The sequence below is a fragment of the Gambusia affinis genome, linkage group LG04, assembly GCF_019740435.1.
Source record: "Gambusia affinis linkage group LG04, SWU_Gaff_1.0, whole genome shotgun sequence".
Classification (NCBI taxonomy): Eukaryota; Metazoa; Chordata; class Actinopteri; order Cyprinodontiformes; family Poeciliidae; genus Gambusia; species Gambusia affinis.
This window is the reverse complement of record NC_057871.1, coordinates 2,653,677-2,680,248: the sequence shown is the minus strand read 5'-3', so window position 1 is coordinate 2,680,248 and position 26,572 is coordinate 2,653,677. Positions and strand designations below refer to the sequence as shown.

Genomic DNA, 26,572 nt, shown 5'->3' with positions numbered 1-26,572 from the left:
TACAAAGATTAAACATTTAATCAGGTAGTGGCTTTTAGTTTACTGGGCACAATGTTTTGTTTTTGAGCTGTGCCTTTTAAAATCACTTTCAGACACCCTGAACCTTAGATCGTAATTACTTTCCATGAATAAAGATTTTTCTTTCTTTGACATGCCAACTGTTTTTAAAGTAATTAATGAGGGGGGAGAAAAAACTCACTTTACTAATTAAAAATCATGCATAAATCATTCTGTTTGTGTTTGAGCATGTGCACAAATGTGTCCCTCCTTCAGCTAATCCCTGGTCCAAAGGGGCAAAAGACTCTCATTACCTCTAACACCTTTTAGCAAATCAAGATGAAAAGAAACGAAATAGTGGAATACGGCGGACATTAGGGCAAACTTTATTAGACTTAATTAGAGTCAACGTCGCTTATTGGGGAGGTTCACATCCATAATGGTCACTCTGTGCAGAGGAGCAGTGCAAATGATCTCAAAGGCTTTTTTCCCCCAGTAATCGCTATCTAACCCGCGCTTTGATGTCGTCTGAGTGTAGCATCTTCAGTCTGAGGGCGCGTTGCGTGTGTTTATTCTGTCTATGGAGCCTAAATAAGCCCTGCCTCTTTTCACCAACAGACCTTTAACAACAATTAGCAAGCATGGACATGGAGCGCCACAGACAGAAGCATAATGAGGTGGATAAGGAGATTCCCCTGCAACTTTTCTCGCCCATTCTGCCCAGAGTTACCAGGAATGGCATAAAGAAAATATTCACTGGAGCTTTTATTTATTTTTGTTGTTTTTTTCTCTAAAAGAACAGGCAAAGCAAAAAGATATTCAACTGGAAGCAGCTTAAAATGTGTAAAGTGATAAATCAGGGTAATATATGATCTAACAAGAATAATAATTATAAGAAGATTGTTGTCAGTAATGCTTGGAGTTGCTGGTTAAGTGGCAAAACTATTTTCTCAAATCTAGTTGTGGTAATCACACTGGAACAGTAAGACAAAAATTTAATGCCTTCAGTTTCAGAAATTATCTCTGCGATTTACCAAAGATAATCTAACAATGGATCTTGAAATCTGACCAGATTCTTTCAGATTTATGGAAGCTGGAGTGAAATTACATTGTTCATTATGAGCTTTAGCAAATTTAAAACACCAGAAAACATCCTATCCCTCTCCAGTTACAGTCGCTACAGTTTGCTGAAGTGAAGGAAGCTATTGCATGAGGATTTGATTAAGATTTGTTGAAACTCTTATTTTGAAGTATTAAAGGAAATAGTTCTCAAGTTGACCATTTATGTTGACAGAATCAACAAATAAAAACCAACTTTAGATCATTCTGTTAAAAGCATGATAAAAAGCATTACAAAAAAGAAAACAAAAACAGAAACAACAGTTTGGCCTGTTGAATGTAACCCACAACAATCCATTACCACTCATGATATCATTGCTGGGTCAAAGACAAAGACACAAACAACCGAGAAGCAAATAATTTGAAAGCACAGAGGACTATGAAGGAGATTACTGGAATCTCTTTCAACTAATAGAACAATTAATCAAAATATATGTCAAGCTTAAATTACTATCTGTCAATATTCTCTGATTCAGAAGTTGCTGAAACTTAAGTCTCAAGTTCAGCAACATGAATTCTTAATTTTTGGCTTTATGTTGTCAAAAATATGGTCATTTTTAATGATTATCAGGAAATTCCCACAAAGAAGTATGGCAGCTTCACATACTGGTTATGTTTAAAATCCAAATTATGAAGCAAATCTTTATTTTTTTTACCAGGATGGTTTGCAGATTAGTCAGACTGAGATCACTGCAGAGCAGTTTAAGGTTCAGGAATTTATATATGAACATAAATGTGCCATCAAAATGAGTCAGAAGCATGTTGCCTTCTCTGAGGCAGCTTTGTGTCATCAAATTAAGCTGCAGGGGGCTGTAGATCAACCATAAAAGCAGATTTGTTTCACCTTCCTCAGTCTTTTCACAACTTTCTCCTAACACAGTGGGAGACCTATTGGGCAGGAATCATCAGAGCCATTTTCATACTGGGTCATCTGGGCATGCAAACAGTGTTTCACAAGTGCAGTTTATGCAGAAGGTGAAAGGACACATCTGTGAGGCATAACATGATGATGAAGAACAAAAACGAGAGTTTAAAGAGAGACTTTAAACTCAAAAAAAGCCACTCCCCATTAAAAGCCCTGAATTTTTTATTAGCCGTTAGGTAATTAGTGGATCATTGCTAACACTTGTCCAACATAACCTTCACAAGCATTTATTATGGAACAGTTGATGGAAAACAAGCTTTAAATGTGAGTTTTCTGTCAAATTACTTGCTTTTTCTGCACTATGTTTGTTTTCGCTGTTCAGACTCATTGCTTCCATTTTAAAAAAATAATAAGGTCAATTGGGTGGAGCAAAACAGTTTAATAGCTTGGTTAACAATGGTTTATCCCATAACCTTGCAACAGATAAAAATGTCAGCGTAGAAAAGAGGCTGTGTGTGTGAAAATGCATGCCCTGGGATGAAGAGTTTTCCAAAGCACAAGTTTAAAGATTTCAGCTAAGTTTACTTTGCACCAGCCGGGTAAGGAGAGGTCCCTGGGCCAGGAATAGAGGAAATGAGGTGGAGCTGGGCAGAGGCACATAAAGGGAATCGACAGCAACCCCGGCGGACTTCCCTACTCCACGTCTAGGAAAGAGGCCAGACACTCTGCGGCCCCTTGTGGCTTTCTCTGCAGGTCAGATCCAAGGACCCTGCAGGTCTGCAGTAGTCTTTTCACCCCTACGCACCCCACCCTCAGCCCGTCTACGGCTCTGCGCTGCTCTGGTCGCGGCCAGGCAGGAAGGCGGATGGACATCCCTTAACAGGCAGCATTGGCGGCACTAGAGCTGCTAGCCTTGTAATTAGCTCGGACAGCTCAGGCTTGGAGAGAGGCAGCCGGGCTAGATCATAATGAGCTCAGCTGGGATTAGGAGGACAGGGCAGTGGGGGTGAGCAGAGGGGAGGGCAGCGAGAGAGAGGAGTGGGGGGGCAAGTACCAGAACCCTGGCCTCAACCGGCTGCAGCATCACAGAGGGCCAGAGGGAGGCAACTGAGCAGACGAGGAGAAAACGGGGAAGAAGAGGGTACAGAGGCACAGGATGGAGTCGGGGCGACGCGCTGAGAGGTGAAGGTGAAAAGAAGAAGGGAGAAGAAGACAGCAGCTTTAGGCGAAGCTTTCTGGAGCTGTCGGGTTTGAGATAGAGCTACGGATTCTGGATCAAGAACACAAAGGCAAAAAATGTCTGCAGACAGAGTGAAGATAAAAACAGGAGTAGAGGCATAATGAAAAGAACATCCAAACACAACATGAAAGCATCTGGTACAATGAAAAGACTGACTCATTCAGTCTGTCAGTGTGGAATAAATAGTTTCAGATTGTCTACAATCCTCTGCAGATCATGAACACCTGGACAATGATACGCCTTTTTTGTTCTACATAAAGAGCTCCACCATGTCTGCAGACTGATCCTGCAGCTCTTTACCTAAACTGTGGGTTTCCACAATCAGCCAGTCTAAAAACGGGACTGTAAAGTTCTTTGGACCTACAACCATAATCAATTTCTATTTATTAGGATTTTACTCTAAAGAGCAAGACAAAATAGTTTTTAATGTTCTTAAAATATGAACTTAATTTTGTTTGTGTAAATGTCACCAAAGAATCATGTAAACAGACCCCATCTAGTCAGATTACGTCTGAGTCACAAGACAACTGCAGCTCTAATTGCTATTTGATTCTAAGGTGCTGAAAACAAACATTCAAATTTCTATTTGTGAAAATATTCTCAACAATTAAACTTTTTCCTTCCACTTCACCATTTTACATTAATGTGAGCTGCTCTGTCAAACAAAATTTCTAAGAAATAAACAAAAGTTTGTCGTTGCAACTTGACAAAACGTGAAAAGTTCAAAAGTGAAAAATATTTTTGTCTGACTTCTGGGTATCCAGCTTTACAAATGAAGTTCATGACGCTCATGGATTCGTTGCTGCTGCTTTCTGCTGATGTTTACAGACAACATGCATGATGTGAAGCTAGGAAAGGTAAGAAAACAACACTGGGCGTATGGGTGTGTGTGGGTGTGTGTGTGTGCAAATCTGGGAACTTCATTGCAGAGCTGCCAGTGATTTTGAATGCAGGTCACTTACTTTTCAGCGGTGAGTTTTCTGTTGAGGTTTTTCATGTAGGCCAGCTCGTTCCACACAGAGTCACTGTTCTCTTGTCGAAGCTGCCACGGCTCTGGGCGCTGTTTCCTTCCACCTGACCTACACACACACACACACACACAAAGCATGTAAGAGGATGCACGAGAAACTGTAGAGGCAAGCAAATGCTGAGATAAAAACTGAACAAACAACTCCACTCGCACACACACGTACAACGCAAAAGCATAACAAGGGAAAATCGTTGGTACTGTACATCACCTTGCTGCCGTTGGCAACCCACATGGGGGTAATGAGGCTCCCTCTGTTTTTGTTATTCAGCCATATTTAGCGGTATTCAAATGAGCAGCCTTGACTTTGACACTTCATGTACACATCTGTGTGTGTTGGCTTAAAGCTCAGGGCACTGCCCGTGTGGCAGGGCAGTGGAGCATTCCCTGTACACCATGCAAATGTAAATAGTGGCAAAAACACACTCGCAAACGAGGTCATTCGAATGTCTACACCTCACTTATGAATACTTAATGACACTTTGAGCTCAGTAGCTGCTGCCTCCGTTGAATTCCCCCCTCTCCTCCACACACACACACACACACACACACACACACAGCTCTGCTTGGCCCCAACTCCATCCAACTCATCAATCAGCCTAAGCGCAACATATTCAATTCCAATTAGGCTTTCATTTACAAACTGAAACAAGATTTAGTGAGAAATCCACAAATTGCAAAAGAAGCTGATGAGAAGACGTTCCTCTCCATCTCACACTCATACGACAGTCTCCCATTTTCGCTCAATCAATGTGATAGAGGTGTGGAAATGGATTGTGGGGGTCACAAAGCTCTGTTTCCTGCGGTCGTTATTGGCGATGAGGACGCCTTCACGCTACGCTAATACCAGTTAAGCTCGGGTACCTGGGAGTTAGAGGCTGCAGTAGAATGGCAAATGTTTTCATTTAATGCTGCAACTGCCCCTGTGAGCAATTTGAAGCTACAGGACGACTCTGCGGTGTGTAAGTGTGATTACGGTGTGTATGCACAGTTTTTCACAGTCAAATGTTTTCCTTATGGAATGAATTTCCAGTGTGACGTTTGACATGGAAAGTACACAAAGTCAGTAAAAACACAAGAAATTCTCAGACAACAGAAGAGAAGTTTGACAGGAAGCTGCGAAAAAGGCTAAAATGTGTCACATTGGTGCCAGTTCATATTGAGTTGTTTAGTCCTAACTAATCCTGTATAAAAACTCTAAATACCAAAGTAACCCAAAAAGCATCTCATGGGTCTGTAGAGGCCATAATCCAGAAGAGAAATCACATAATTTCATCATCAACTACTTGTTTTCTGGATGAAGAGTCAAAACAAGAACCAGAGAAAATGTTCAGGAGCCAAGGACCAACAACAGGCAGAAACTGTTTTTTAATTTAATAATAGCCTCCTCTATGCTTTGTCACTGCAGAAGACTCCACTGTTTAAGAAAAACCACACTGAACCTTTGGAAACATTAATACAACTCAAACAGTCTTCTCATGTGAGACTGTTTGGATGTCACTGCTCCCACCACGCAGAGAGGACAAACGGACACCAACCCACAACAACTTCAAAGTTTGAAGGTGAGAACGTCCAGTCAGGATGTTTGTCTCATATCTTACTAGAACACTTCTTGACACTAAAGTGGTTTTAGAGAGTGGTGGGTGCCAATAACTAAAACGTTAGATACACCAACCCTGAAAGAATCGGTCAGATCCACACTAGCAATGCCTGCAACTAGTTTAGCCAGGAGACATCTTTACGCTGTAATTATCAAAGGTCAGTAAGAGCGTTCAAGACTTAATCCCTTTGTCATTCCTCTTTATTACACATGTGTTTGTTTGATTTTAATTATGAGAATGGCCATTTTGTGAGGATTTTATGTGAACAGCCTCATTAGAAACACATTTACAGAGAAACCAGTTGATGGAGGATAAAGCTTTAAAAGTATCGAGACCACCTGCTGTTGTGAAAGTAAATGATAATTTATTCACAGCTCTGTTTTAATTCTTTCTATGTGACTTCTAATGGAACAACTGCAGTTATTAGGGAATATGCACAAAGCATTCCTAACTGACGGTAAATCTGTAGGAACTGTAATTTGTTTACAGTGCGCCTTAAAGCTGTTGAACGCGGAGCCAGGAGAGAGCTATCCTTCTCTGGCCTCGGAGCTCGTTCCCTCATGGCCGCCCAGTTTCCATTATTAAGCAGGAGGAGATAGAAAGAACTTTTCCACGCTGCTGCGGCTAATTGCTCTGAAACAGGGGGAATCTGTTTATGGGCGCAACTTTGATCAGTGTGCGGACGCTTTAATAACCTTTAATTTTATTTGCTCACCCCCATCATCCCCAGTCTGATTAAAAAAAAACTTTTTCCTTCTTTAATATAAATAAGAACCTGATTTTTTTTCTCTCTCCTTCATGTTATTTCGAGGAAATGTGGTGATACAGTAATAGTAAATGACAGGGTGGTTTCAGTGGGGCTGGCCAATTGCACACTGCATGCATGCTGATAAGACCATTGGTATTATCCTGGTTTCCTAGAATGCGTTTCCAGGCTGGTAACTGTGGTTACTCGTGTTGTCAAAGCAGAAATATTTCTGCATAAAAAAAAAACAAAAACAAAAAAACAAATACCTGCACAGGTTTAGGGATTGTAAAGTATCAAATACCTTCAAGAGGATTACTCAACAATGAGTGTGGCTGGTCCTGATTGTTTCCATTCACATGGGTCAAAATTGGGTCAAAAATCTGGAGTAAGTCCACAGGAAATGGGAAGTTTAAAAAAGTACAACATCCAGGTACAACATGGAACATCAAAACTTCAGGATACAAAACTCAAAACCAAAATAAAATAAAACTAGAACAAAGAGGCAGAAACAGCAGTCAAGATGCATTTCCAACTTACTGCAGGTATGAATTCCTGCAATAAAAATCCAGAAGAAGACGAGTCCACCAGGGATTAAACACTGAGGCAAAATAAGCAGAGCAGAAATGAGGCGCACATCCATGTTTACTCATCTGCTCAGTAGTTAAGGAATGTTACCAAGCTGACTGTAGTAGATTACCAAAGAAAATCACCAGAAACTCAGAAACTGAACAGGGCTGCTGCTGAATACATCTGTATGGAGCCGATATATGTCCACACTTAAAAAAAGCAATTTCTCAGTAAACAGCACATCCAAATCAAGGAACATGTTTTCATCTATTCATTTAAATCCAAAAACACTTTTTTCACCCAGAAGGGGAATTAAATGTTGTCAAAACTCATATCATCCAAGTATCTTCAGAGTCATTGTGGATGGTGATGCTCTGGGGAGAAAGAATCTCCAGTAGCAGTCAGTCCTGCAACAAATCTAAAGAGGACTCTGACTGAAGGCGGGTACTGTATGACGGTCATGAACAGCTCTCTCTGGGCAGCAGAGATGATGATCCAGAACAGTAACATGTTCTGGATTACACCATCTGCTAATCCACCTCATTTGCTTTTGTCACTCCTCTTTAAATCTGCCTGATTGTGCGGTTAGGAAGTGAATCAGAGACATTGACGTCTTGTTCTCCTCTCTGGGTTTTGGTCCTGCTCTTCCTCTATGAAGCCTGTTTTCAACTCCTCCGGGTTTAGGGGTCAGAGTTCAGGTATTATTAGGATGAAAAGCACCTGCCTCCAGTTGTAAACAAAAAACAACAACAACAACAAAAACACCTTGTCACAGTTACAAATCTTAACTGTCAGAAGCTAAAAAGGGAGGGGAAAAAACATTTCTAAATGAATAGAAAATAATTGTCAAAAATAAAACGCTTTGACCAAAGGAATGATTAACCGAAATCTTCAAACGAATCAATCAGAACAAAAGTTTCAGAGCATTTCCAACATGCTAATTATTATGCATTTACTACTAACTGCTTTTACCAAATGAAGAAAATGAAAATATAATATTTTTTTTAATCAGAACTCTAAGCATTTGTCTTGAAAATGAAAATGTTATCAAACCTTCTTTTTAGTGTTTGTATCAGCTTTGCAGTTTTAGTACCGTATTGACGGTTGGTTCTGATAAAGTCTCCATAACTGGGTTGATGAAGAGTGACGAGTAAATCCATTTGTCAAACATAGAGAGGCCTAACTATCTGCTGAAACCTTCCCACAAGCCACAGCAGCAACAGTTTCTACTTTCAGTCCTGCACAGAACAAAAAGGGGAACAAAATCAACTCTTGAGCCTCTTTCCAAAAAGGCAACAACACAGCAGGGAAGCTACAGGAAGATCCTTAACAAGCTCAAAATGCAATGAGACTGTGTGCCAATCCCCACTGACTTGTTAGGGCCCTGATTTCCTCACACTAATGGGAGTTTTTAAATCATTTTCTATTGTCTCTCATTCAGGCTAGCATCACCCCAGTGGGTTTAATGGCTGTTTAAGAATGTGGCTTAATGCCAAATGAATGCCAAGATCATAACACGGAGTGAGTGGCTGCTGCCATGGAAGGTTCTGTCTGAAAAGGGCAAAGCTGCCAAATATATCAATATCACGTCAAAGCAGTTTGGAAATACAGAAACACTGACAGCAAACCCCAAAACCTTCCATACACGTGAATAAAAAACACAGAGAAAAGTAATGTTTTACTTTCACTTCATCAGAGATAAGGTTCACTCTTAACCACTTCTGTGATAACCTGCTAAAACGTGCAGCGGCAGTGTTCCTGGTGTTGACGTTCCCCCTACGTCTCCGTCTCAGACACATGCTAAGAGCTGCAGTGAGCCAACATGAGCCGAGTCAAGCCCAGGGCTGAACGTGTTTCTCTCGCTGGCTGCACTTTCACACGGGCTCACATTGCACCGCTGTTTTCTTTAATTAACCCGGAGAGAAAACAGCTGACAAAGTTAACACTTGGCTCCCTTGTGGCCACCAAATATACACATCTTTACCTACACTTTAAATGGTCTCTGTGACGACGGGTTGCAGGGAGAAAAAAAAAAGTGATAAAAGACATGGAGACAAAAGAGAAAATGAGACCATATGTTAATGGCATTTTGCAGAATATTTTCCACTTTTGTGTAAAATAAATCCTGTGGTTCCTGTTGGAGATAACAGGTTGAAGCAGGAAATGGTCGTCTACCCTCCTTCCCCCGCCCTCCGCAGGCCTTCTCAAACACCTTGCACCCCCAGGACCAGACACCTCCAGCCTCTGGCTCTCACATCTTAATGAACGCTGAGGGAGGAGAGACGCAGAAGCACACATACACTCGGCACAAAATGCACCAAATTGACTGGCCTTAAAACCTCTGAGCTTTTCAAAGGCAAGAGGAAGAATTCCTCCTACTTTCTTAAATCCAGCACTCCAGTCTTGCCAGACAGAATGTGGAGAGAAATGGGCCCTAAGACAATTTATGAAGGTTTCAGGGAGCTTTCAGGATGAGGTGGAGTGAGTTAGGTGTTTCTGCTGGGTTGAACCAGAAGTCATTCTTTCTGCATTGTGTTGGGACCAGAGTTAATGTTTCTGTCACCTCTGGGTAATGAGACCTTCCAGATGCTGAAGTGAATTTTGTACTCACAAGCCATGTGATTTCTCCATCTCCTTCATCTGATCTCGGATGGTCTTATAGTTGGTTTGGACCAGGCACAGACGTTCACGGCGTTTATCGTGAGCTCTCCTCAGCTCCTCGTTCTCGCCGGTCTGCAAACAGGAAGGACAAAATATTCTGCTGCTTTCAGGAAGATAAAAAGAGCAACGGTGGCTTAGCTTTCAATTTGGACCAAGTACAGGAACTCTGGGGAGCATTTAGCTATTTTACATCTTGGCTCATTTCAACAACAAACAGGGATTTAATGTCAGAGCAACAATAAGCAGCTCTAAAGTCCTAAAAAAATTAGACTCTTTTTTCGCTGTCTATGCCCTGCTTGACCAGAAACACATAAAGCCAATTACAAAGTCCTCCTTTTATCACCTAAACAACATTTCCAGGATTAAAGGACTAATGTCGCAGCAAGATCTAAAGAAAGTCAGCTGTGTGTTTTTCTTTAGTTCCATTGATTACTGTAATATTGTCTTTACAGGTCTGCCTGAAGAATCAATCAGACAGCTGCTGCTGATCCAGAATGTATGTGAACGCCAAGCGGACCAAAGACCACTCCAAAAGCAAGAAGTGGACTATAACATAAGGCAATATGGGTAAATGCAATCAAAATAAACACACCAGACTAGCACTGGCGGAAGATACGGCTCATGGTTTTACAGGACATGTCAGAAATCCTCCAGCTGCTAAAATCTAATGCCACTAGATTTTGTTTAGATTTCCTGATGAAGGAAGTTGTGCTCAGTGTCTTGTTCAGAGGCTTTTCTGTCATTTCCTTGAATGTTTCTTGGTGCAGTGCCCTCTCAGGCGAGGAGAGGAACAGGTTGCTGAACTAAAACAAAATGCAGCAGCTGGAAATGTAACAAATGCTGCAGTTTTCGTCCCCAATTGAACTGAGTCTACCAAACTATCAGGTCGAAAACCTGTCGTTTAAGGGGGTTTTAAGCAGAGGAACTAAATCAAGGCTGGTATGCACACTTTAAACAATCAGAAATGTAGTGGAGTTACAAGCTGATGCCCTGGAAGGGCATCGGTTCTGATGCTGACATTGTTGTTGACAGCTATTAAAATCGCTCCAAGTTCGCTGCAGAAGGAGCGTGAGAAGACAACGTATGGATTTTTCTTGTCAGCGTTCCCCCTCCTCCCCATCACGCTGACCTTAACAACGAGGGCAACCAAGAAAATACTTTCAGCCTACATGACAGAGCTGAGGGGAGAGTAAAGGAGCAGGGAAACTCGGCTCATAAAAGTGGAGGAAAGAGTAAGACGGAAAACAGAGAAATTAGAAACGGAAGAGGGAGAGAGAAAAGGAAAAGTGAGCGGAGGAGTGCAGGACAGGTTTCTGCTTGAGTGGCCAGGGCTGGCGAGAGTTGTCGAGAGCTTTCTGAAGGGGAAGGAGCTTGTTTACTGCTGATATGACACGGCTACCCTGCAGAGAGGGAAATGCAAGCCCTCAGCCCTGTTATTATTAACAAGGACAAAGAGAACAGAGAGAGCACACAAACATGCGGCGGACACACAACAACATGCAATGTGCATCTACGCTGACAATGTGACAAGTATGGATTTTCCCCCAGTGTGGATTATTCACAAAGGACATCTGCCCCCCGCTCTCAAAAACAAGGCTCTAATGAAAGGGGCCAGGCCGGAGCACTGCAGGGCTGGGAGTAAGCAAGTGGCAGGGCATTAGCCACATCATGGCTTCCCAGGCTCCTAACAGAACTCCCCCGGGCCGCTGCGCTCTGGTCATCAGGCCCTCGCCCTCCGATCGATACTCACCCGTGGACGATCAAGCCGAAAAATAATTACACTCAAACAAGTACTTTTCACTTTAAACTGAACTGAAGGAAAGGAGACATAAAAAACGAAGCCAGTGTTAAGAGAAATGTTTGTTTGTCTCCTGTTAATAACCGGGGTCGACGTGTCGGCGCTCGGATCCGATAAGAAAAGGCGTTCTGTAGATGAGAAATGTGAAAAGAGCCGACACGATACCAGCTGAAAGGACAAAACCTCTTAATCCCACCCTGAACTAATGCCCTCATTAATGCGGTTACATTTTTCTGTGCATGCCTTCACTAAACGCTCTTCAACTGGTCGACAACTAAATGGCACCATTAACCAACACAGTCATGCATGCTGGCTGAATTTACATCGGGCATTAGCTGTCTGCTGGTGATGTAATTCAGGTGCTTCTTATCTGACAAGGAAATGATGCCTGATGTATTTCTGAGGATTGTGCTCAGAGCAAAGACGACCTTTGTTTAATCAGTCACTGGTCAGCTGCGAAGGTGGAGAGGATGAAGAACCAGAGAGTTGAAATAAAAATAGGGAAATGTCCTGTGCTGCAATTACAAATACGAAAATCAAACTGTTAGACTGTAAAAGACAAAAACTGAGCAGAACAGTTGATGAGAGGAAGAACTGAAGGTTAAGAGCCCAATAATTTGCTAACGGAGGATAAAAACATAGTGCTAATCTACTTTCACTGAACGAGCTTTTCTCTTGTCATCTCCCTGCCTAAACACACCGTCACTCTGGAACAGGGCTGAAACGATTAATCGGATTAATTGTGATTAATCGATTATTGAAATAGTTTAATAGAAACTAGTTTAATAAATCATTAATCGTTACTGAAATCACTGTAATTAAACCAAAACTGTATAAAATATATACATTTTGCATTTAAGACAAGAAAAAATCCTCCATAAATATGTTCTACCGAGAACTAATCAAGTGTCAGTTTTAGCTTCACCCGATTCAAGGTCTGTAAAAACAAATCTTTTAATCACCTTTCACTATCCAGTGATCAATTGTTTAATCCAGAAACCAATCACCAGATCAGCTTTACACTGTAGTGATGTTAAGATGAGCAGTAAGAGCTCAGTTTTGCACATGCTGATGTAGATTTTGCGTGAATTTCTGCAATCGTGGAATAACAAAAAATAGGAGGGACTGACAGATTTACTTTGGTTGAAAACAGGTAAAACCTGCTTTTATTGGATTGATAGAATAATATTTAAGCACACCTGCACAGGTGGGTGATTACTACATTGTTTAAAATGTATTGTGATAAATATCTTGTTCTGATACGATTTTGATTTGTTGTCAAAATAAATTCTAGTTAATGTTTAAAAAATGGACTAAAAGGTTATTTTTACAAAGTTTTCCACATTTTTTTTCAATGAAAGCATCAATATATCTGTAAAGTCAAAAATATGATAAAATAAAGTCTCTATATGCAGCTTAGAAATATAAAAAAAAATCATATTTGTTTTTTTATTTCAAATAGAAATATTTTCGAGAGCAACATTATGTTTGTGGGGTATGAATTCTGTCAATAGTTGTTTTTTAATACTTTAAAAATGTTTTAATCTTTTTATCATTATCACAACAACACTCTAAAATATTGTGATAAAAGTCCATGTTGCCAAACCTAACCACAGTTTTCATGAAGGTTTTCTTCATTGTCGCCCTGAAACACAGAAAACCGACCTGTTGAAAGAGCAGCTTTCAACCCATAATCAATGGAACATTGACCAACATATTTGATGTGCATTCACCATTTTGACAAAATGTAATGTTACTCTTTTCTCAAACAGGTAAGTGGCTTTTTTTGGCTTTTTATTTTTATGTTTTGTGAAGTAAAGCACTTTGAATAAACTTGATTGATCAAAAAACTGCCACATAAGAAGCTACTGCGGGCCAGATTATCATGCCTCGAGTTTGACACGTGGCCTAAAAGCAACAGGGTCAACCTCACTCCCTCACTAAAAAGATAAGTTGTGTCGATTTGTCGCTCATAGTCGCTCTCTGAATCCCTCTGAAGCTAAACTAGGAGCGACTCTTTAAGAATAGGGCCCCGAATGTTAAAGTTTTACTCCGTTCTTTTTGGCAGAACTCTGGAAGCTCTGGGACCGGTGGTAAACTGCACTTTTCAAGTCCTGACATAAAGTCTGGATGGGAAAAGGAGGAGTGAATGCTCTCAGTCAATGACTTGATGCTTCTGTTGAGTTTCCTTAGCTCACTGGCAACAAAGATCCTAAAATAGTTTTTTTGTTTTTTTTAAATAATTCCCTGCTATGTGTCAACACAGCGCTGGTTCATCCCTTGCGTTTAGGAGCGCTTTAATGCCTCTGGACTTTTTGCACAGAGCTGCTTGTGCTAAAATATTTAGTCAGTGGTTACCTTGAGTTGCAGCAGCTCCTCCAGGTCTCGAATTCTTTGTTCTGCTTCGATCCTCCTCCCACTTCCCAACTCCACGCTGCCGGCTGGGGACAGAGACCTGGACCGCTGCACAGGTGCACCCTGGGAGAAGACGAGCACAGGAAGCAGTGAGCTGAAAACTTCACTTACAAAGACATCCACCAACCCATGCACCAATTAACATGTGTGGAAACGCTGAGTGAATGCCAATAACAGAATCATCTGCGTTCATCCCGTTCCCTTCTCACCTCAAGGAAAAGGCGAACATCGCCCGGCGCCCGTAACGCACACACGCACAAACAAACACGCTGCCAGAGGAGCGAGGGGAGCCGATGCAGCAGTCGGCGCACATCTGTGTGTGTGTCTGCGTGTTTGGAGGCAGCAGTTGCAAGCTGAGAGCGCCGAAGGTTTCTCCCTGCAACTGGCTAATGAGTATGTTCATTTCCATTTACATTGTTTCTTTGACAATAATGATGTCCCATTAGGGGAGACTAAAGGGGCTATAGATTCCAGAATGTGCTGGGCTTCATTACAAGAGGTGGGCAGGGAGGCCGCTCTAATTGCTCTACGAGGGGCCTCCAGGTTACACTTGATAGGACAACTGGAAGAGCTGCCGATTAGGAGGGGGGGTGCGGTTCACTAGCCAGTCTCTTCTGCAGAAATAAATAAAGAAACGGAGAAGCGCTGGGGCCGTGCTGTACAAAAGCAGTGGGAACAATATGCTAGTGGAATATGAATATGAGAGGATGGGAGGCCCCATGCGGTGCCAAGGAGGGCTGACCAGATGGCAGGCTAAAATATGCAATGCGACTAAATGCCCAACAGTCCTTAGGCAGAAGAGGATGAGGAGCAGAGGAGAAAGTGAGGAGGTTAACGATGAGATTCTGTACAAGTTCAACTCGTCGGCCAGAATCGAGTTTAAATCAACGCTTCGAAGTTCTTAAAATTACTGAGCAGAAAGACGAAGTGGATTCTTCATCACCACTGTGGTGGTGAAATAAAGCAGCCTGCAAACGTTTTCAAACCTCCAATTTCTTCCAATTTTTCCAAGTTATGCCAACAAATTTCAAAGGAGCAACATTATGTAAAATCGACTTTGAGATTTACATCATGTCATCATAATATTGCCTCATCAAAAGCACACCTAAAGTGTTGCTTTGATTCTTTCACGCATGTTTAAGAAAACCAATAATCTCCATGGCAACCTCTCAGCTGTGCAAAATGCCTAGGTGGACCTAGGCCCACCTTCAAGGTGCAGCACCTCCTCAGAGCTGCAGTTTCCCAGCTTCCTACCTCACAGAACAGCCCTTTCCCACTCAGCTCCTACAGACTAGCCAGCAGGAATTAGCAAAAACCTGGTGGTTCTATTACAAACCAATAAAAATAGGTGTATAAATCTGCATTTGAAGGAAAGTGGTTCTGAAAACATTGACTAGTCCTTTTCCAATACTTGAAGTAAACCATAGTATCTTTGGCTAAACGTTCATGGTCATGCTGTCTTTCAGTGTTTAACTGAAGCTCTTGCAATTTGACCCGGCAGTGTGTAACATAACATGCAGGAGATAAAAATGCTCCTTCTCGACCCGACCACTGGCTGAGCTTTTCCTGCGACTACCGATATCTGTTTAGATGAGTCTCTCTTTTAGGCGAAGCCACCAAAGGAGCTACTATTTCTGTTAATGTCTTCCTTTTCTTTCAGATAGAAAGTACTGCTGGATCTTTTCTGTGTGCATGCCCTGGCCACTCGCACTGAACCTGGTTCTGCTTTTGCTGTAGGTTTCTTCTTGTTAAAGGGAAGATTTCCTCTCCACTGTTGCTGCAAAGTCAACGACACAATTCTCCTAAAATGTATTTTTTTTGCAGTTGATGCCTGACTGTCAGTTAACGCTCCTGATAGAGCTTGTAAATTGAAGTCAAATTTCTTGCTTGTGCAGACAATCCCAGCCAATGAAACTGTTCTGATTCCATACATAGAAATCTTTTTAACCGGTTTGAATAATCACCTGAACTTGACTACATTGTTTGATATGGAACGCATGCTGCAATTTGGTAAAAGGCTGAACTGACTACAAGTCTAATATGTAACTAAACCCTTATGTATAACAATACTATAAATTGAATTTCTTATTTATGGTTCAACAAGGAGAGAAAATGGTAGATTTTAGGTGAAAATTGTCCAAACTGATTAGTTAATAACAAGACTGTATTTGTTAAACCAGATGTTACTGTTTGAGCATAAAATATCTTGGTATAACGTGGATTTTCATGTATCCATAATGTTTGGGAATGTGCCTGGAAGTTGACTCTGGTGACCTGCAGTGCCAGGTTCTGCGAACATGCCTGCGTGGGTACCAGCCATGTGTTCTGACTCAGCCTTAATGACTTCATGCAACCAATTAGCAGATTGATCTGCATATTCCTGACAAGTGGCGGGCCAACTGGCTTAGCCTTCAAGTACAACAGGGAAAACACAGACGCCAGAAAAGAAAATCCAAACCTAATCTTTAAAGAGGAGATGACCAATTATAAAGTCTAGGAGAGTTTTTATGCAGCGTGGTTCTGCGGTGTAAAAAGTCTTTGACTGTGCACAGATATCGTCTGACTTTGCTTTTCAATTACATGTTTCAGAACAAAGAAATTTTATTTTCAGACACAGACAACTGGAGTAAATACACAAAACTGTTTTTAAGCAATGGTGTAAGTTAAGAGCCAACCAGTGTTTGTTGGCGTCTTTGTTGAATTGTTTTATTTTAATCAACATTTGAGGGGATGTTGCTCAAAGTCAGCCCATGGAATCTCCATTGGATTTAAAACTTTGACTGTACCACTTCCTTTTGTCATTTCTGAGAGAGCATGGTAGAGAGAACTCATTGTTTCATCTTCTGGTCTGGACCGTCACACTACCACCAACATGTTTGACATTTTCCAAAAGTTTTCACTGTTGCCTCGTCCATCCACAGAATATTTTCCCAATAGATTTGTTGGTCATCAAGATATTTTTGGCAGATTTGAGTTGCCAAATGTTCAAGGCCAACCACTTCTGGGAATGTTTACCATTCGTTTCTTGTGTTCTCCATTTGTGGAAAATGGTTCTTCCTGTAGTTCACTGGAGTCCCAAAGCCTTAGGAAAAACTTTGTGATCCTTCCCAGACTGATAGATGTCTACTTCGTGTTGTCAGACAGGTTCTATTGAACTCATTTTTGATTCATCAGGCCTGCCGGTACTTGACTCACCTTTCCAAAAGTTGAGCTTAATTCAAGCTTCTTACATTGAGGAAGGTTTGCTTCAATGGCCTTTTTTAAGTAAGCCAAGTAAGACCCAGTGTTGCAATATCACAACATCTATATTTCAAACAAAGCAAAAGTACAAATGTTGATTTTTCCACCATTTTTTTAACCAAACATAAAGACTGAACTGTACTGTTCAGTCTTGGAATGTTATTGGATGGGAAATTTGCATTTAATTTCACAAAACATCCATGACATGGAAAACATGCCTCTAAAGATCTCTGAGATTCAGTGTACCAGAATAATCAAAAAGTAGTAAAATGTCTTCTCAATTTTTGTTGTGACCATTGCAATGTCAAGAAAATGTGTACAAATCCAGGTTTCTGCAGGTTGCAGCAACTCAAATTTAAGACTTTTTCACTATGAATGAAATTTAATACCTATATCAAGACATTAAATGTAAAAACGAAAACCATACATTTTATATATAATGAGGGTTTATTAGCAGCTAGTTAGCGGGAGCCTTTAACCCACTCAAACTTTTGCTTGACAGAAAAATTCAGCAAGGAAAAAAATACATTTGTGGAATATTTGAGATTTAATAGCTCTGCAACAGCAAAACTAAATACCTGGGATTAATATACTGAAAACCAATGTATTTATATTTTTTGTATAAATTTAAGAGATTTAATTTTAGATCTATGAATGCACAAATACAGTGCATATGTAATTTTTGTGCAAGACTGCCAAAATGCAAATTGGAGCATGTTTATGTTGTATTAATACTACATGTTCAAAAAGCCTTACAAAAAAAACAAACTCCAAAAGAATCTCCAAACTACTTTTGTAAAAGATTGAAAAAAAATGTTTTTATGTTCGTGGTTTTCAATGTGCAACAATGAAGAAGTCATTGAAAACATTTTGCATTTACTAAGTTGTTTTTGTCTGACCTTAAAATGTGATGATCTGAAACGTTTAAATGTGATAAAATAATAAAAATCAAACAGAAGAATCGGCACTGAAACGCTTCAGCAGGTTTGCTGAAATATGACAGGGCAGCACTTATGGGTGACTGAGCTGTGATGCTTTGAGCTCCACAAGGCAGACAGGAACAGAAAAAAGGTCTGGCCTCTGTTCTTCAGATAAACATTGGTTCTGGTCATGACCTGACCCGGGCTTAGAACTGGGTAACGGATGCATAAAGAACACAGGGTCGCGCAGATCAATCTGCGTGGGGCGAACAATGAAGAAACACGGAAAAAAGGTCTAAAGCTAAACAGTTTACAAGCAAGCAGAGGTGAAGCTGTTCTTCAGAAGGGCTCCGTGTCACTGGAGATGAAACATTTTATCAACTTCCTTTCTTCACGCTCCCGCTTTCTCTCTCCAGCTTTCAGAAACTCGGGTCACCGTCATCTGCGGACTTCTTTATGTCCGCAGCAGCATGTCATGGGTCAGTGGGGAGCACTTAAAGTAGTTCTGTTCTCCCAGGGAATATAAAAGTTGTATAAATGTGCACAAAAGTAATAAAAATAAATAAAATGCACAAATCTATTCGCAAAGCAAGAACTCAAGAGAAAGTAGTAAGATTTATGAAAACGTAACAGGAAATCTTCTTAAAATACAATCTCTTCTGATTGAAGGCAGTTACAGTAAATTAAAATATCATCGTTATGCCCAAGTTCCTACAGATCAGATGTGTAGGAGTTTCCAGCAGAACCTTTTAGGAGAAGCAGTATCATTATATTCCACATGTAAAAACAAGTAGAGAGGTGCTTCATTTAAGACATAATGAGGACATGTGAATAAATCAGGCACTTAAGGCCATCCCTTAGTGAGTGAGGCCATCTAGAAACTTGTCCTGCCAAACTTATGAAAGGGATACTGAGAAGATCAAAAGCTTCTCTTTTCGCTCATGATGTTCGGCTGAAGCGGTAAATTAGCTGGTGTCTGAGCCCAAGGCATGCGTGAAACCAGCAGCACACGCCGGCCTGGTCACAGTAGGAGGGGCCTCCGCGTGTGTGCGTGTGTATGGGGTGTGTGTGTGTTGGGAAGTCCGGGACAAAGGTTGTCCTGGGCTGGATCTGATGAATCACATGGCTCTTTCTCAACAGACCGTTCTCTTTCCATCCCTCTGCTACGGCTTTGATCTAATCTGAGCAAATGGAGTGGGCATGCTCACCCATGTGCTGTCTTTGCTGTAATTGCCGGTGGTGTTGGTTGGCCTACCTGCAGTCTTTTCACACTGCTGGGGGATCGCTGAGGGAAATGTCTGTCCTCTGGCCCTGGATCTGAACTCTGAGTGGAGGCCCGATCAGACGGAGCAGCGGCAAATTGCTGGAAGAAAGGAGAGGCTGTGACCTTTATATTAGCAAAACAAACATTCAGACAGGCGGTTTCAACTTGACTTTAATAAAAAATTAAATACTGTATTTTACTACTTGTCGAAACTGTAAACTAAAATAAAGCCTGAGAGAAATATGTATAATTCCTGGATCGCATGGAGGTGTCCTCCTCCTCTTCTCGGATCGAACCGTTTCGCAGAGCCCTGTCCAAAGTGTTGTGTGATTGGTCAGATGTCTGTGGGCATGTTTTATGCTGAAATACGTTCGGACAGCAATGTCGATATTTCACTTCATCTATGACCATCTGTGACCCAGACAGCAACAAAAAACTGGTTAACATCTAGACTTTTGTACACTTATAAGTCTACTCTTGTAAGACATAAACACAATTTATGGCATAATTGTATGACCCGTGTAGCGTAAATTCAAGCAAAGTCAATTTGATTAAATCAACAAACATGTCAACGGGAAAAAGATATGGGCTAGCTACCTCCATCCACAAGTAGGTGTGCTACTTCACCAGGGTTTGTTGCTGCAACTTCACCAGGGTTTGTTGCTGCAACTTCACCAGGGTTTGTTGCTGCAACTGCACCACCATGCTGCTCAATATGGTTTTAAAAAATTGGGCTGCATAAAAAAATCTAACAAGTTTTACAAATTTTAATCTACTTTAATGATTGACAAAGTTTGTAGATTTCTAAAAACATTTTTTACGTTTATTTATGTGTAAACAGAGTCTGTACGCCATCAACCAGAAATATTAACATCTGTTTTTCTTAAGCATTTGATTAAAATAAAAAGTGTGAAAGCCATAAACGAAAATGTGCGTTGCCGTCAGCAACACATCAAAATAAAAGTTTGTAGACCAACGAAGGCATTCATAAAGCGCTATAGTTGGTGGTGAAGAAAGCTGTGCAGGATGTCATCACCTTTTCTCTCCAACAAGTCCTGATTGTATTATCAGAAACCTGGCATCTGGGCGTGACCTTGTTAACTGCCAGGGTAATCAACTTTAACCAAATGGGAGGAGAGGGGATGATAAATTATTAGTGAGGAAGATTTTGTTCATGTTTTATTAAATTGGCCTGTCAAAGGGGGCTGGTCAAATTATCTGGGGCCTCGTTTATTGGAGGCCGGCCATATTGGCGCATCTGTTACAATTATTTATAATTTCCAGGCAGGCAGCAGGACCAAGTGGGTTTTTTCAGCATCAGCCACATAAAGCAATTTAGAAATTAACTAATGTGGGAGTGTCCGACTTTTCCTCATTCAATCTTTCTTCACATGCTGATTTTGAAACTTAACTGAGGAAGGGAGGGACAGACAAAAACAGGGAAAATCCAAACACAATCCAACTATCAGACAGGGGAGAAGATGTGATTGAAAGGAAAAGAAGAGAATATGCAGGTGCAAGGCGGAAAAAAAGGACTGAAAAGGAGGATGAGTCTGAGAGAAAAAGCCGGTCTCGGTAATTACTGAACACGATTATGTTCTTGGGGGATCTTGTCTGGCACTCGCGGCCCTCGCTGGTGAGGCTGCGGCAAGCGAGACCATATGGAGCGAGGCTGGTGATTGTGCTCCCTGAAGCTCGTGACCCGTCTGCTGCCGAGCCCCTGAGCTGAATCCGAAATGAGACTTGCCAGGCCTAATGTTCTACACACGCACCATTTATGCCACAAAACAAATCTGATCACTGTTAATTATGGAGCAGCTATAATCAGGAGGTAAACCCATCTCCCTGCACCACACACACACACACACACACGCTCAATCAGCTCCGTGGAAATGAGCGGAGTGACAGTAGAGATCGGATGGACCTGAGGAGCGAGGGCGACGGGGTTCCTGCTCCTGACCAGACCTACTGCACTTTGTATTCATGCTGGTGTTTCTTCAAAGAATGTGCGTGTGAATAAATGCATGAGTGTCGGCGTTAACCGGTTGCGTGGTGGGAAGGGACAGCACGCGGGGCGTTGGATGTTTTCTGTGTGTACGCAGCCCGGAGTCCTCCCACGCAGTTTGTTTGACCCGCTCGGCTTTGCTTTAACGAGTGAGCGCGGCGCTCTGCGGCGGCGGCAGCACATGGCTGTGCTTCATTAATGAGGCGGCCTGTGCTACACGGAGGCTCTCATCTAATGAGAGCTGTTGAGTTTGTAAAACACACCGCTGGCGTCCGCGCCGATAGTGTGTCTCCTGCTCTGGACGAAGGCCCGGCTTCAAACACACACACCTAAACTTCTGTTCATCATGTTATTTACTGAAACCAGGAGTTCACACAAGATTACACACTGATAAAAATAAATAAATTAAACACTCGTTAAATCTGTGTAACATAAAATATGATTAATGTATACCATTAATTAGAACCATTACTCGGTTCTAATTATTCGTCATATTCCATTAAAGCAGATACCAAATTTTCTTTAGAGAAAAAAGTAGAAATGCACTGATTACTGATTACAGTTTTGTTGTTGTTTTTGTGCTGATTCCAATCTCTGATTTCTGTAACGTTTTGTAAGATACACAGTTTTTTTTTTTTTTTATGTTTGATTGGCTCCTGTGGTTTTTATTTGATAGTGAATTTACAGGAAAGTGGGTAATGAGAGAAGGGGGAAGACATGGGGCAAAGGTCGCCAGGCCGGGAATCGAACCTGCGACAGCCGCGTTAGGACTAAGTTCTCCATATGTGGGTTGTGCTTAAACCCTGCGCAACCACAGCACCCCAATGATACAGCTTTTGTGCATTTCCCCATAGAGATACACCAATATGAAAATTTGGACCGATAGATCCAAATTTGTTATGGATCGATAACCAATATTTACCTATAATATACATATATATATATATTGCTACAGTTTCGACACCTTTGGAAAAAAGAAACAGACATCAACAAGTTAAAATCGGCTCAATTTTGTTTATTGGACCGATTTGTCAAAAACATTACTAATATCGGTCAATACCGATGTTAGTGGCGATATAAGGTGCATCCCTACTTCCCTAGAGCTTTTTGAATTGCTGTTCACTGTCCAATTCATTGGACAGTGAATTTAGATTCACTCTTAAATTAGTGAATTTAACAGCGATGTTAGTTAAACTGTTGTTAAACTGACATCACTGTAGTTTGATGTTGGTTACTAAGGAGACAGTGGCTGATTTTTTGACTTTCATGGAGGCAGATAAGATTGTGAAATCTTTGTTATGTACCATTTAAGCATAAGTGTTTATTTTCTGCTGTATACATAACTACAATTTATATCACAGAACCTGCCACTTTTTCCTTTATTTACAATTCTTATTTCATTTATTGGTGAGTTAAAATAGTCTTAATAAAAATGTTATAGTCTTTCCAAGGAAGTAAGAACTATCTCGTCAAACCCTGAAATTAGTATCGACTAGTAAAAACTTATTTGGTCCATCCAGTCCTACCTATAGTAAGACTTCATAAAACATTTTTGAAACAATAATAAAATTGTAATTGGTTAAGGAATGATTTGTAGAAGCTAGTTTTCTTGGTGAACATGCCTGCTGTATTTCCTGTTGCAGGAATGGTGAGAACCTCGGAGAGATTTGAACGACTGCCCACACTATTACCAGCATAGCGCTCATTCAGCTTGGTGCTACATCCAAAAGGCCCAAGGTCTGTAATGGATTCTAATGTTCGTCTTTAATCACCGCTCAGATCTGTTAGCAGCCAAGAATCAGACAACACTAAATACTTTTGATGCAGTTTGGGAGGCAGTTAGGAACTGTTCATTCAGGCTATCCATCCTTTTTATTTTTATCATGCCCCCATAATCTGTTTACACAGCTCTTTGTTTCAGCAGAACTTTAAGTGCTGCTAGTCTTATTAAAGTTCCTGTAACAGTGTAATTAAAAACAAAAAAGACAAGTAATATCTGTGCACAACATGTAAATATAATCCACAATGGGTGTTCTTCCTCTCTCCCACCCTCCTCTTCCTCATCTTCCTCCACCGGTTTTACTGTGGGAGGGGTGTTCAAAGCAGTCGCTCTGGTGCGTATTTAAATGAGCGCAGCGTCTCTCCCCTGTGCTCCTGTTGTGATCACCACTTTGATCACCTCCAATGTAACTCTCGCCGAAAACATTTAAAATTAAAATGGAATCTGCCCTAACAACCTGAGCATTGGAAATTTAACAGGTGTTCGCAGGGAAGTTGTGAAAGAATCTGGGATTATGCGCTCGGATAGATGCACCTTCAGTGAGACGGGCGCCCGTACGGACCGGGCCGGCATGCATACAATCTGTCAGTGAAATTACAGGCAGGGAAACAGAAAGCCTTCCCGACTCAGAGCTGTACCTTGGCATACCTGATGTGTTTGCTTTGATGCAAGTAAAAAGAAAAAGAAAAATCAAAATCAGGCTGACAGCATGTCTAAACTGTTACTAGCTCACAATTATGAACTTTATTTTTTAATAACTAATGTATTGCAAAGATTTGTTTCTATACTTAACAACAAAAATATAGAGAAGAAAACTGTTACCTACTGAAGACCAGATAAGAGGTCGGCTGGTGATTCATTTTAAATTACACCACAATGTCTATAAGGTGTAAAACTCAAACAGTCCGTTACAAGATTCAAACCCTGTCAAATTGTCATGCTACAACCACAGACTTATTTGAAGGAGTATTATGTGTTTTCCAGGCACATAGTGGCATTTTATAGTACAATCAAGTCCCTTCGTAATTTAATGCTTTGAAATTTGGCCCCTGTCTCTTTATAAACTCCTGCTCTTTCTGAAACTCCACCGTCACAAAGTCATGGCTCCTGTATTTACCCTTTAGCAACCAGCATTGGACTGAGAAGTAGCTCCTTTAATGAGTTCAGCACAATATCAGTTCCACCAGGTGTTTGCTAATTTGTGCTGGCTAGTGTTAAGGAGCCGAGTGACAGAAATCTGCAGCTCAGAGGTGGAGCTATGCCTCAAAAGCAGAGTTAAGTCCTACCCGGCATTTTGCACAGCTGAATGGTTTGCCATGGAAATTAAATGATTTCTACAACATGCATAAAAGAATCAGGTCAGCACTCCAGGATTGTTTGGATGGATTTTGATGGATGAAGAGATGGTTAAGCTTCCTCCTTCTCTCAATGCTCTGCAGCCACGAAACCTCCTTTTCAACTTCTCAGAGATTTGGGGTCATAGTTCAGGTATCAGTGGAGCCTTTGAGATGCCAATCACAGCATGATGCTCCCACCACCATGCATCATAGTTGTGTGAACACCCTATTTACACTCAATGCCATTTAGATAACCTCTGCCGGTTGCTCTAATCGCGACTGCAATGTTTTTTCCTTATACCCAAATATATAAGAAAAAACATGAGAAAATAACAAGCAGAAAGATTGGGGACAAACATTTTCATTCTTTAAAGAACTTGTGCTTTTTGCTCCTTGCCTTATCAATCATGAACTATAACTTAATGTAAAGGGAGGCTGAGGCAGCAGTATAGTAAAAGTAAAAAATATGGGAATTAGAATCACTTAAACCAAATGCTGAAGTGAAGCGCAAAGTTTAAAGCGCAAAAAAATGTGGTGATCTGCTGAGATTCTGTAATCACAGATTCTGGGATTGACTAGATTTTATTTAGGGGTATCAGATTAAAGGTGCTAATTAGACCAAATTAGCTCCACTGGAAACTTGTTGTATTAACATACATGTATGCCCAAGCTTACCCACCATTCATACACACATCCACACACAGAGCACTATCTGCATCTCCTCTAAATGTACTGTAGTATTAATTACTGAGGGAACGCTGCAGAACTGTATTTAATTACTGACTAAATGAACCATTTAGACTTTACTGCTGGTTTAATTAACCGGGTTAAGTGAGATACGGTGATTGTAACTCACTTAACATTTGAGCTGATATCTTTTGACTTCCACAGTCTGGGGGCAACAATTTCAGGAAATATCAACCGATGATCAAATTAAATAATTACTGTCTGTGGAGGGAGAAATATTGCACGACTCCTGGAAAATGTTATCTTAAGCTGAGATAGGTTCAAACAGAATCAAGTTAGAGCAGATTAGGAGACGACTTCTGCAAACTGCAGTCTTCAGTAAGCTATGTGTGTGGTCTTTACCCTAACCCTGTTTATACTTCTAAAAATTGTTAAAAAAAACAACAGACAAGGGAAATAATCAGAAATTGTGCTCTGTTGTAACTGGTAGCAATGTTTAAATGTTGCAGTGTTTTTTAAGATTCTTAATTTCGACTTGAGTTTTTTCTGCTTGTTTCTGACTGCATCCTCTCTGTTTCATGCATTAAATGACTGTCAGCTAGCATTTAGTGGTCTGCACAAATGTGGGAAATCTTATGCAAAGTTTGTACCACGTAAGCTTCAGTTTCTTGATCACTCCACTACTTTGCTAGAATAAGCGTGGGTTAGTTTTCATATTCAGATCATTCAGTTTTGGTCTGCATAAAGTTGAACTGCATTGCTTTGGTCTGAATTCCACAGGACCGTCTTTTAACCCCGATCTGATGTGTGTTGTTTTAGTGCCGTCTCTTTAAACATTAATGAGGTACTACAAACCCCGCGTCCTCCTGGTCAAAGAGCGTTACTCTCCACCCTATTCAAGTGGGAGATATTTTAAATATGGATAAATAAACAAAATGACCAAAAACACCGAAACCATAAAGGAAATGGATTATGTCTCTGCAGACAAAATTGCCCTTCAAAACATGGAAGTGATCAAGGTCATTTTAATTTATCATGCGATTGATTTATTGATTTATTGCGACAGACTTACTGCCATCCACAATGGCCCTAAAAGACGCTTGAATGATGTGAATCTGAAATAAAGTATTTCTGATTTGGCATTAGTAATCTTGACTCCTCCCACTGCAGCGACTACTGTGACATGTGAACCTGGTGTCTTTGTTGAGCTGAAACTTTAGATAAAGGATAAGAAACCCTCCCACACTGTTAAAGTATGACAGCAGTGTTGCTAAACCAGGTGTGCTGATCACCATATCATT

The 26,572-nt window shown here is 40.9% G+C and overlaps 1 protein-coding gene across 4 annotated transcripts in view; it reads right to left on the bottom strand.

Moving 5' to 3' along the window:
- Nucleotides 1–26,572, bottom strand: part of cntln (centlein, centrosomal protein) — a 107,793-nt gene that overhangs the window by 63,207 nt on the left and 18,014 nt on the right. For all 4 annotated transcript variants that reach the window (XM_044113363.1, XM_044113362.1, XM_044113360.1 and 1 more), the window contains 4 exons: nt 19,454–19,561; nt 13,982–14,101; nt 9,776–9,897; nt 4,184–4,300 (listed from right to left, as the gene is read on the bottom strand). In XM_044113363.1, coding sequence (XP_043969298.1) covers nt 4,184–4,300; nt 9,776–9,897; nt 13,982–14,101; nt 19,454–19,561 — 467 coding nt within the window. The remainder of the gene's footprint in view (nt 1–4,183; nt 4,301–9,775; nt 9,898–13,981; nt 14,102–19,453; nt 19,562–26,572) is intronic.